The 12,369-nt window shown below is 44.7% G+C and overlaps 1 protein-coding gene across 1 annotated transcript in view; it reads right to left on the bottom strand.

The window, feature by feature from the left end:
- Positions 1 to 12,369, bottom strand: part of MALRD1 (MAM and LDL receptor class A domain containing 1) — a 703,831-nt gene that overhangs the window by 555,262 nt on the left and 136,200 nt on the right. Inside the window, exons 19-22 of the mRNA XM_037837380.1 lie at positions 11,797 to 11,949; positions 11,273 to 11,378; positions 9,862 to 10,229; positions 6,666 to 7,078 (exon numbers count right to left, since the gene is read on the bottom strand). Coding sequence (XP_037693308.1) covers positions 6,666 to 7,078; positions 9,862 to 10,229; positions 11,273 to 11,378; positions 11,797 to 11,949 — 1,040 coding nt within the window. The remainder of the gene's footprint in view (positions 1 to 6,665; positions 7,079 to 9,861; positions 10,230 to 11,272; positions 11,379 to 11,796; positions 11,950 to 12,369) is intronic.

The following is a 12,369-nucleotide window of genomic DNA, read 5'->3' as shown; positions in this document are numbered from 1 at the left end:
CGTGACAATCTCATGCTGGTGAGAGAGCACCAGGAGAAAGATCACGTCTCCCACCCTAAAATCATGCTGGGAAAAAGGCATTAGCAGTACATTCTAAGAAATTCTAAATAGCTTAAAAAAAAAGAAAGCCTCGTTGGAATAGTTTTAACCAGCTTAGATAGAGCAAGCAGAGTTCTGCAAAGAGGAAAAAAAACAACTTTTTGATCAGACATTGGAATGTTGGCTCATAAAGCGTTCGTTCTGTGGTGAGTCTCAGAGAACGAAGATCACATGTTTTGTCCTTGTCCACGGTGAAATCCACGCCTTAACTCTCCCTGAGGGTCAAATTTTGCCACTGCATTGACCCCAGGTAGGGAAAAATTCCATCTGCCTATTTGCTTTTACTTCATAATCTGCAACTGTAAAATCTGTATGGGAGATTTTAAAAATTATTGGAATCTCAGATTACACTTTTTGCTAATAAAAAGTAATATAAAGTAATACTAGAAAGTGTACAAATGGCGCAAGTAGGAAAAATATAAATATACTTAGTATGACGGAATCAAATAAAGCATGCTGTTACACACTTAACATATTATTTACTTTCTGGGATGCCTCTACATTGTCTTCAGAATATGACTGATACATTAAGGGTTTGTTCAATCTGCAATCCTTGCATAGCAAAATTAGGGTGTGGGCAGTAGCTACTGAAACTCATATGTATGCTGATTGTGGCTTATAATAAACAATATAAGGTAGCAAATGATATATACTATTTTCCACCATTCACAACTGTGTTCTTACAGATTATGACACAAATATACTTGATAATTGATAACTGTTACAACAAAAGACATTGAGAATATGACTTGCAAAGAACAGCTCACCTAAAAATTAATGTGCATTATTCTGACACATGGACAAATCAATATGCAAAATGATGTCCACCTGAGCACTCAGTTACTTTAAGTTTATCCACAGAAACAGGATTTCACTCAGCGATTAGACAAATTTAAGTGTTTTTCAATTCGTTTACTTTCAACCTGTATATCATAATTTTAACTTTCATTCACATACAATATAAAATTACTGCTGATTTTTCTTATTTTCCTCTTCCTATCAACAAATCAGTTAGGAATTCTACAATAATTCAAATAATAGAAATTACATATTACCTTATTATGAGTTAATGTTCACAATACTTGCCTTATAAAGTAAACAAGGAGTTTTCTAAATTTATGACCACAAAGCTCAAAGGGAATCACATACCTCTTAAAACTAATACTTAAAAGCATGTCTAGGCCATGTCTCGACTATGTCTGTTATCATGTATTGGCCAGGCCTTGACCACGTCTTGACCATGTCTTGGCCATGGCTTGACCATGTCTAGATCATGTCTAAGTCATGTGTTGACTGTGTCTAGGTCATGCCTTCACCATGTCTTGGCCATGCATTGACTATGTCTAGGTCATTCCTTGACCATGCCTTGGCCGTGCCTTGACCATGTCTAGGTCATGTCTTGACCATGTCTAGGACATGTATTACCGTGTCTCGACCATGTTTTCCATGTCTTCTGAACATTACCACATAAATACTAATGTCAACTTCCCAGAAGCACAGAGGAGCTTGGTGGGTCACCAGCTGCTTGAGGCACAGGGAGCAGGAGGCGACATGGGGCTGAGAGGCAAGGCGAAACATGGGAAGAATACTGAGCTAGGACTTTATCTCACAAACCACGGAGCATTGTGGAAGGGCTCTGAGTAAGGAAGCACCAAGTCTAGATATGCGTGTTAGCAAGCTCCACTTTGCTTCAGTGAGGAGGTTCTAGAAGGATGCCAGTGGGTCCATCAGGGACGATGGCACTGGCCAGTGTGGGTACTGAGAGCCTGACAAAGGTGAGGGGAACACTGAGAAAGAGGAGGGAATGTGGACAGCATTTCTATTCCTACATATATAATGTGGCAACAGAATCTATTATTTGAACCTGTGTTACTGACATTACCTGAAGATTATATAAAAGACATACTGTGACAACATCTGATGTTCAGGACATTCACTAACCCTTGAAAAGAGGAAAGAGAAAAGGAAGAAAAGAAGAATGAAAAGAAGGAAGGGAAGGAGGAAGGAAGAAAAGAATAAGGAAGAGGGAGAAAAGATAACCAGCAGAGGCTACCTCACAAAAACTGCATTTTACAATACTCCACCTTTCTCACACTACCGATACGGAAAGAGGTAGTGGTGAGCTGACCAAATCCAGGGGAACTAGGAAGGCACTCCGTCTGTGAATATACAGAGGGTCATTAAAAAAAATAAGCAGTGGGTCTAATTCAACTGACAGCATCATTTTTGCAGCCTAAAAAAATTCTTTATGCAACTGTGAGATGCACAGCAACAGAACTGTGCCTGAAGGTTCAACCAAAAATCAGTGAGGATACTTCCACTTATGCCATGATGGAGTAGCAGGGACCAGATTTTCTTATCCTCCAGAAACAACCAAAGATGGGACAAAATACATGCCCCAAAGTCTGGGAGACACTGGCTCCCGGGCAGCACAGGGCAGTGGCCGCCGAGAGCCGAGATGAACGAGGCGAGCGCTGTGGGTGCCAGCTGACTGCCTGGAGAGAACTTCTGGGCCACCGCATGGAGAGGGGCCCGGGAGAGGAGAGAGCTGTGCCCGAGGCGGCTGCAGGGCTCCGCAGAAGGCACCCTGGGGTCTCAGCTGGGCACTGTCCAGCACTGACTGGAGGAAAGGACCCTGGGCTGCAGGAGGCACTGCCACAAGGACTAGGGGTGCTCAGGCTGGCCAGGAGAGGTGCCCACCTTCACCAGCCAGCTAGGGAGACCTCGAGGGCCCCAGGGTCTCGGGGAGCAGACACAGAGGGCCTTGCCTCAGGTCTGGAGGAAAAGTAGCCCTGCACCACATAGCAAAGCTTAAAACAAAACCTGAAGGATCAAACTATTTTCACTGAAGTCAGATGCACCCCAGTATGAAGACCAGGAGTATTTATAGGATGCAAAGATCCCCAGAACCCGATAAGGCAAACTTCACACCATCCAGCATCCAGACACTAATTCCCAGGAATGGAAAAGAAAGCAGGAAAATATGACAGTTATAAAATTAAATTCCTTATGTTCTAAAATAGAGACCTGGAAGACATTAAAAAGGTCTGAATCAAACATTAGACACAACATTTACATTGCGTGAGCTGAAAAATTCACTGGATGCAATTAATAGAAGATTAATCATTGAACAAATAAAGGCAGAAACTATCCAAAATAAAACATAGCAAGAAAAGAGAAGGAAAAAATTAATGGAGCATCAGTAAGCTCTGAGAAAACTTCAAGCAGCCTAATTTACATTTAATCTAAGTTTCCAAAGGAGGAGAAAGAAAGAAGGGGAAAACAGGAGACTTTGGTTTCTTAGACATGACACTAAAAGCATGCTCTATCAAAGACAAATTAATAAGTTGGACTTCATCAACATTTTTAAAAAATCTGCTCTTCAAAATATACAATTAAGAGAATGAAGAAACAAGCTATAGACTGGGAGAAAATATTTACAAATAATTTATCTAATAAAAGACTTATTCCAGAATATATAAAGAATGCTCAGAACTCAATAATAAGAAAACAAACAAAACCAATGTAAAAATCAGACAAAAGATTTGAACAGATATTTCAAAGAAGATATTTGTTTGGCAAGTAAGCACATGAAAATATGTTCAACATAATTAGTGCTCAGGTGATGCAAATTAAAACTGCAATGAGATATCTCTACACACCCTTTCGAGTGGCTAAAATTAGGAACACTGACAATAACAAGCACTGGTCAGGATCTGAAGGAACTGGAACTCTCAGACTCTGACGGTGGGGATGAAAACGGTGCAATAAAACTACAGCAATAAAATTAAACAAATTATTGGCACATGCTACAACATGAATGAATCTCAAAACCAGGATGCTGAACCTGTGCATACAATGTACTTGCCTTAAATAAAAATGTGACACAAAGATATGAAGTGAGCACGCCCTGTTGGAAAAATGGCACCAATTGATTTGCTGGACGCAGGGTGGCCACAGACTTTTAATTTGTAAAAAATGCAGTATCTGCAAAGCGCAATAAAGTGAAGCTCAGTAAAACTAGGTATGCATGTTGTGATTAATTTATGTAGAAATCTAGGAAATTCAAGTTAATCGTAGTGACAGAAAGCATTTCAGTGGCTGTTGTCATGGGATGGGAGCAAGGGCAACACGGAGAGACCACCAAGGGGGGTAAGCAGACTTCTTGGGATGAAGCACACATACGTTATCTTGATGATGGTGATGGTTTCAAAACTTTAAACATGTGTAGTTTACTGTATGTCATCTATGCCTCGATAGAGCTCCTAATAAAAATTGGATAGAAGGTTGAGCTGAAGCTTTATCCTGTATGATTTGCTTTGTCTTTACCAGCCGGGTCCTACTCAAGAGCACTGGCTATTTCAACTGGCATTAATATGCACAACAGCCATGCATGCCATCTGCAACGCAGCCACATCCTATTTATTTTATTTCAAATGAGCAATCCTGAAAAGCTTTGCAATGTTCTTTTAAACAACCATTTAATGAGGATCTTTTATATGCTGGGCACAATGGTAACAGACTTGGCCTACAAAATCATAGTTGATTCAAATGCTGCTCTTGCTGAGTAAGAAGACATATGCATGTCCCATTATCCAATGAGGAAAAACATCCTGTTGTGTAAAATCGACTCCATTTTCACCATGTTGAATGATTAATCCCCATGGCACACAGAATCTCTGATTCTATCTTTTCAAGCCTGAAATCACTGGAAAAAGCCTAAAGGAAACTGGATAATATCAAAACCCCAGGGTGAGTTTGTCTTAGTCTGCCATGCTGCTTGACAAATACCACACAATGGGTTGGCTAAAACAACTGGAATTTACTGTCTCATGGTTTTGGAGGCTAGAGGTCTCAGATTGAGCTCTTGGCAGGCTGTGCTTTCTCCCAGAACCTGCAGCGTGCTGGTACAGGCTCGCCGCCATCCTTGGGGTTTCCTGGCTCGCATCTCTGCCTCTGTCACACAGCCATCTGCCTCATTCTCCAGCTTTGTACTTCTGGCTTCTACTGCCTGACTGTGCCCACATGTCCTGTTCTCTTGCAGACTCCAGTCAAGTGGTGAAGGCCCACCCTGATTCGGTTTGGCCTCAACTAAATAGAATCTCCGAGGGTCCTCTTCACACATGAGCCCACAGCGACAGGACCGGGCGTTAGTTCCCGAATGTGGCTTTTGAGGACCCAGGAATCCACCTGCCCCAGGTTGCAACCTCAAGTTTTACAGGGATTAACTGCATAAGCAAAGGCTGCCTTTGCTAGTCCCATGCTCAGGGGCTGGTGATTTTCTCCTGCCAACCAGTTCTTGAGTAAATTTCATAAGGAGCATTAATCAGCTAAATACTGGTGTGGCCCCAATCACCACTGAGCTGGCTAGAGTTCGGGAATTAATTTGAAGTTCAGGACCACTATTAAATGAAAGTCAAAGCACCTCTTGTAAGTTTCTTCTCACACAATTTCATGCATCTTACTAATGTGGCCAGACAGCAAGCAATCACACCCCATATGGACGATTAGCTCTCAGGCTTTCACTCCCCAGTCCTCACGTGTTGCCCACGCAACCATGCCCAGTATACATCCAGGATCACTAGAAGCTCTCCAAGGGGGGCCTGGGGCTCAGGTCTAACTAAAGACATTTGCATAGATGGTGCTTTAACTTTGGGTAACAGAAAGAAATTTAGCATGTGCCAAAAAAAAAAAAAATTTTAGCCAGGATAGGTAAGTTTCTTTTAGGATATTATATGTAGATCTACTCAACCAAGAGCAAATATTTCTCCATCCTACACATCACAGGCTATAGGCTATACCAAAAAGGGAATGAATTTAAATTTATTAGCAACTGTGGGTTCCATGCCAAGGCCCAGTTCTCCTGCTTATCAGCAATTTGTCCAGGGATAAACAACCACCTCCCTGAGAATTTTTTTTGCCTGATTATTTACAAAATTGGCAAAAAGGATCTTGCTGAGAGGTTAAAATAGAAACTACATGTAAAAGTGATGTTACAAAACAGTAACAGCCACACACACATTTGAACTTGGAATTGCAAGTCAGACTTTGGGGCGAAGACAGGTGAGATTTAGAGTAAAGTGTGATCCTCCAAGAGCTGGAGGCCCTGGGCTCAGACCCCAGCCCTGTCCCACAGCGGCCGGGTGATGTCTGGACAAAGCGTGCACCCTGCCTACACAGAATGAGGAAAAGGCAAATGAAATCTTCAAAGTCACCCACAGCCTCAAGAGCCTGTGCTTCTGCAGAATATCAGGGATTGCACCAACCTTTTTTCTTCTTTTCAGATTTTTCATTCTATTGAAATGAGTATTTACAATCAAGGGCCCCGCAGCTGTTTCAAACACCATGTGCTCGTCTTTGGAGACTTTAATCACACATGATTGGGGGGTAGTCAAGAGGAAAGCAGCTTAAAGAGTGTTGGCACCCCCTTAATTAAATGATAAATGTGTGTCAAAGTAACTTTGATCAAATTCCATTTGCTTTTAACTCAAGAATAAAGCAATGGTTCGTATTCTTTAGACATTCTAACGCACTTCAAATAGAGATGTTGAAACCATTGTCCGTACCTGAAAAGGCTGCAGGCTGGAAACGTTGAGATGCTCCCTTATCCACCTGTTGCCCTGATCCCCGAATAGGTGCCACAGCAGGTGCCCCGAGGCATTCCTGCGGACCCTCCGGTAGACGGCCAGCCTGTAGACGTGCTTCCCAAACATGTGGTAATGGAAACGGAAGACGCAGCCCTGGGCACCGGTGGCCGCCAGGGTCGGGCTGCGGAGGGCGGCCCTGCTCTGGAAGCCCTGGGGCCCCGAGGACTCGATGTAGAGGTAGTGGCCCTTGGCCGTGCCCTGCGTGTGGTCCTTCATGGGGCCCGTGTGCAGGGTCGAGGTGGGTCCCTGATTCCTGGTCCAGTCAAAGTCATCTTCCGTATCCTGCTCCCAATTGCAAAGTCCACTTTCAAAGTCGCATTGTAGTTCAGGAGCTGAAATGGGCAGGAAATAGCAGCAGAAGATAATCAAGGACAAAGGGAAATATCACTGAACATACTAGCTGGTCCTCTGCTCATGCCAAGGTGAGCCTTTTCATTAACAATGCAGCACAGAAGCAAAGGCTTTAACCGGGTGAGTCAATCCTAGATAATGCAGCAGGGAATAGGCTTTCACAGACTGTAGATGTTTTTGCCTTTTATGCCCATTTCCATTCTCATAACTGCTGGCAAGGATCACAGCCCCGCGCTGCTCGCCCCAGAGAGCTTCTGGCTCGGTGTGTTTCAACCTGAGTTGAATGTTACTGTCACCAGGGAACATTTTGAAAAACACCAAAGCCTGGAATTCACCTGCAGCCTCGCGGCTTTAATTGGGTCCGAGAGGGCCCCGAGGGTCAGGGCTTTATAAGCTCCTTAGGTGATTCTGCTCCTCAGAGCTGAGAACAATCGTGCCTAACTGAGTCTCAACCCTTCAAGGACCCCTGTGGGGGCAAAGCATAAAGGTGCATTCCCTGGGAAATCTCCACAACAAATACGCATTTGTTAGATCCAGGGAGAAGCCCAGGAATTCATATTTTTATGAAGTATCCAAGATGCTCCTGATGCAGGAACTTCCCAGGCCTCACTCTGAGAAATGCTTCTCTCTGGTTCCAACATGGCCCCAGCTGCACATTTCCCTACACACCACTGCCCCCTGCCAGAAAGACAAGGCGTCAACAGCGGGTCACCGTTTCCCTCTCCATTGAAATCTTTACTATTTCCTGGTTTGGTCTAACTTACGTCTAAACCCTGTCTTTCCGATTGTATGACACTGTAGCTTACAAGGGGTGACAGTGTGATTTTGTAAACCTTGTGGACCGCACTCCCTTTATCCAGTGTATGGATGGATGAGTAGAAAAATGGGGACAAAAACTAAATGAAAAATAGGGTGGGGGGGGACGGTATGGGTGTTCTTTTTTCACTATTTTTTTTTTATTCTTATCAATTTTTCTGGTACAAGGAAAATGTTGAAAAAATAGATCAGGGTGATCAATGAGAACTACATGATGGTAATGTGATCAATTGATTGTATATATTGGACGATTGTATGGAGTGTGAATAAATATTAATAAAAAATAAAATAAACCTTGTCTTTCAGGCAGGAGGAACTTCCTCAAATTAAAATGTTTTCCTGTCCATCCCCTCCAAGCCCCGCCTCCACACACACCTGACCCCACGTGCCGCAACACCTGACCCCACGTGCCGCCACACCTGACTCCTCTCCCAGCTCCGTCTGTGCCTGCTCTCGGCTGTGTCCTGTGGGATGGGCTTTGTGTCTCACTGGACAGTGGCTCCTTTTGAGCAGGACGTCCCGTACACCCAGCTCCCTGCAGTCACTGGAACAATGCAGGGCACTTACAGAGCTGGCTGCCCCAGGCTAATGGACCCCCTGCCTTCAGTTCTAGGGTGTCATAGGAACGCATGCATGTTTCAAGCTGTGAGGATTTTCCTGCACCAAGTTCAGAATAAACGTGCAAGGAGACCCCTGAACGGTATCCGGGCAGAGGACAGGGTTGAGAATTAACAGCTGGTGCCACAGGTTAGTTTCCTTTACATTAGTTAATATTTTAAGAAATAATAAATGTCAGCTGTCCTGTCCCTCTTGGTAGCACATACTTGGTGAACAAATACTCTGAAACAACAAATAAGAGTCTGTGAATGACAGTCAGGCAGGAACAGATCAGTGCGTCTGAAAACCCCAAGTGAAGGGAGCAGAGCACACAAATATCAAGTGGGGGTGAGCGTTTGTCGGGGTCTTCCTCTGGGGACTGATTGAGCCTCATGGCGGGGACTGGGGACCCTTGGTGGGGCTCCTCCTGCCAGCCTTTGGTTGTGCAGCAGAAGGAGAATGTCAAGTCTCTGAGTTTTTGACATAAAACTGGCACTAAAGCCAGCAGGTTTTTACATGCATGTCTTCATCCTGACGGCACACACTCAATCTTCATTTCCAAAGGGAATTGTGTGGCTCCACCCTCAGAAAGGAGCCCACGTGCCTACGCGCAGCTCCGGAAAGAGCGCGGATTCTGGATGCCTGACGGGTTCCACGAAAGAAGAGATCAGTCTAGATGGAAAGCAGTGAGAGAAGCCAACAGTCTCATGTCACTGCTACTTCTTTAACTATTATATAGCCTCAGAAAGTATTTTGATGCTCTAGCTGTACTCCCATAACCCTTTTCTACTAAGTTAACATTGTGAGGCTTAAAGGCTTATTTGCTTATTTTTAGCATCAGATCAACATCTTTTCAGGAATGGTATTTTAGGAGCTGCTTAAAGACGAAAAGGCTTTCTAAACTTGTAAAAAAAATTGTCCTCGGGGGCCAGTGACATTTCCTACAATCGCCATTGTCAAAATCATCAATTTTGTTTGGATCCACTCAAACACTAGTGGTGTAAATTTAGGTCTTCGCTTCTAAAAGGCCCACGGCCCTGGTTACATGGAGACAGGCACCTTCTCTGCAGCAGGGGTCACACCTGCCAGTCTACACCGAGCACCAGTTGTTTGCACGATGGCAGGCTCCCTGGTGGACTCTGAGCACACAGTGGAGGGACCTTGTGCGTGCGTGCACACAGTGTCCCCAGCACATGCTGTGTGCCGGACGGACATGGACGGCCTCACCGATGAGTCAATCGATCGCCCATCTCCCTGCTTTGGAAGGATGCTGGTGTCGGCCAGCTCCACTCTCTGGGAACCTGGCCTGGCCATGAGCACCACTATCGCAAGAGCAAGCCACGCTCCTTACCGCAGTGGGCCTCGTCGGAGCCGTCCCCGCAGTCGTCCACCAGGTCACAGAGCTGGAGCCTCTCAACGCATGCCCTGGAGCTCCAGCACCAGAAGCTGTCGGGCCCCTCGCAGCTTGCGGCCGGGAGGGGAAGGGTGCAGTTCTCAAACCTGATGTCATCGATGGCCGAGACCCCATCGTAAATGCCCAGGCTGGCCTTGTCCAGGGACAGGTGGAAGGGCTGTGCGAGGCGCCCAAGCTGCACGGTGGCCTCAGACCAGCTGTCACCCTGGTTGTACAGCACCCTCCAGAGAACCGTCACGTCATCAGCGGGGCTCACGTGCAGGTGCAGCTCCATGGCCCCCACGGAAAAGCCATAGTTATAAAACCTGGGAAGGAAAACCCCAAGGAGTGCCGCCAATGCACAGGCCATGCTGAAGATCTAAGTTTTAGACTCTTCCACTGGTCAACACTCAATTAATAATTAGTGATCACAGAAGGGCCTTCATTTCCTGCAGTCACAGTGGACACCCGTTTGGGGGAACTTATCTGCCACAGCACGGGCCCCCCAGCTCTCGGGAACCTGGGCGACTTCTCAGGGAGTTTGGCCCAGAAAAGAGGAAGCCTCTTAACTAAGTTACCATCAACCGCTGGGGGGAAGAGTCCATTCATCTGAAGAAATGAGCACAGATGCTAACATGCTTCTAAGTAAAATTTGAAATGGATAAATTAATGCAATGGCCATTTTTAAAGCAAAACTAGGGCAGAAACCATTGCTAATAAATGCAGGAATCTGTCTGAAAGCACTAATTGAAGTTCCACTTTTAAAATTTTGCATGTGGTAAAAAGGAGATGTTCCAGGCACTACACATTTTCTGTAGGGAAAATGAGCATTTGTAGACCAGCTATACTGGTATTTGTACACCAGTGTAGCCACCGCCAGCCTTCGGGAAACCCTATCCAATTAAATATACTCGCTTACTTTAAATTTAAACATGAAAACAAAGGTCTGCTTCACCAGAACTTCCTTGTTTTGTCAAGGCATGAGAGCTCAAAAGAAAATCTATGCTGAGGAAGGCAGTTCTAATCCTTTTTAGAGCATCCAAATGCTCTGCTAGGCTTCAAAAGAAACGTTTCCCTACACATCCTCATTGCCCCGAAAGTTGACTTCCAAATTTCCCACAGCTGGCTTTATAAATATGTTTATGTGCAAAAATTATCTGAAGAAGGTACATATGGGAACATGACCGTCATCATTATATTATTATTGTTATTAAAACATTTCCAGGGAACAACTGGATTATAAATGCAATCCTGGGAAAGAAGCGAGCGAGCCCACACTCACTCCCTAGGACAGACATAATGCCGCTTGGGAAGTCAAAGCCTTTTTCGGACCCACTTAGGGTCACAGGCCATTGCTTTTACTTCTCACCAGAAGGAAAGCATGCATCCGGGTCCCGTCTGCTGGAACGTCGGGCTCCGGAGTTTAGCAACCTGTGACAAGACATTGCTTTTCTTCAGGATGAACATAAAATGCCCTGTTGGAAGGAAAAGGGAACCATCAGTTCACACACCTGATCCTAAAGGGGACATGGGCCTCCTAAGCCCCACACTAAGTTCCCTGCTCAACCAGACTCCGAAATTAAGACCCTGCAATAGCAAAAAAAGTCAATACAAATGACTGCTAGTCAAATTTGCTCTTATAAATATAAATATGTATCTATTATCTACATCTAGCTCAAAATGATGCCAAAAACAATTGGCAAATCCAATTAATTCCTCAAAAACATATCTGCAGGGCATCCCACCTCAATACAGAATTACCCTGTGCAGACAGCGTAACTGCAGTGAAACAGTCAACATCCTGTGGTTTCCATGGTAACTGTCCCTCCTTCTCTCCCAGGTGTGGCTGCACAGTGAACAGGTAGGTGCAGGTGGGCTTGACTCATGCCTCACCTTGAGCCGTGTGGAGTGTGTGATCCCAAGGTGGGGCCAGTTGCTCAAACTCAGTGGGAAGGTCGCTTTGGGAACTCCAAATCCAGTCGAAGTGGTCACCGCTGACCGCTTCAAACCACCCACAGCTGTTGGTCTCAAAATCGCATGTGGAAACTGAAGGACAAAATTGTGGCTCTTAGCTTAGCGTTCCAAAGTTTTCACACACGTTTTAAACCGGAAATGGAAACTGACTCACTATGCTTCTCCAAGCAACCAAGAGACACGTTTGAGAAAACCTGGCTATGCTTTGCATACTGAAAATTAGTGAGGAAGAATTTTCAATCTCAGAAATTCAAACTTTCCCCAAAGATTCTTCCTAAGAAACAGCCTCACTCCTCCATGTTGCTTTTAGAATCACCAAGTTCGTCTAATTCATTGTGATATTCACGGTCATTTCTCTGCTGCTGTTCCATCAGCTGGAAGGTTTAATTCTCCCAATACAGTATTTTGCATTAAACCATGATAAGAAGTCCTTGTAAACATTTAAAATTTGAAAATTCCAGGCGTAGTGCATTTAATGTAATGCCCCTGATT

The sequence above is a fragment of the Choloepus didactylus genome, chromosome 5 (assembly GCF_015220235.1).
Source record: "Choloepus didactylus isolate mChoDid1 chromosome 5, mChoDid1.pri, whole genome shotgun sequence".
In the NCBI taxonomy this organism is placed as follows: domain Eukaryota; kingdom Metazoa; phylum Chordata; class Mammalia; order Pilosa; family Megalonychidae; genus Choloepus; species Choloepus didactylus.
This window is presented reverse-complemented; position numbering and strand designations above follow the sequence as displayed.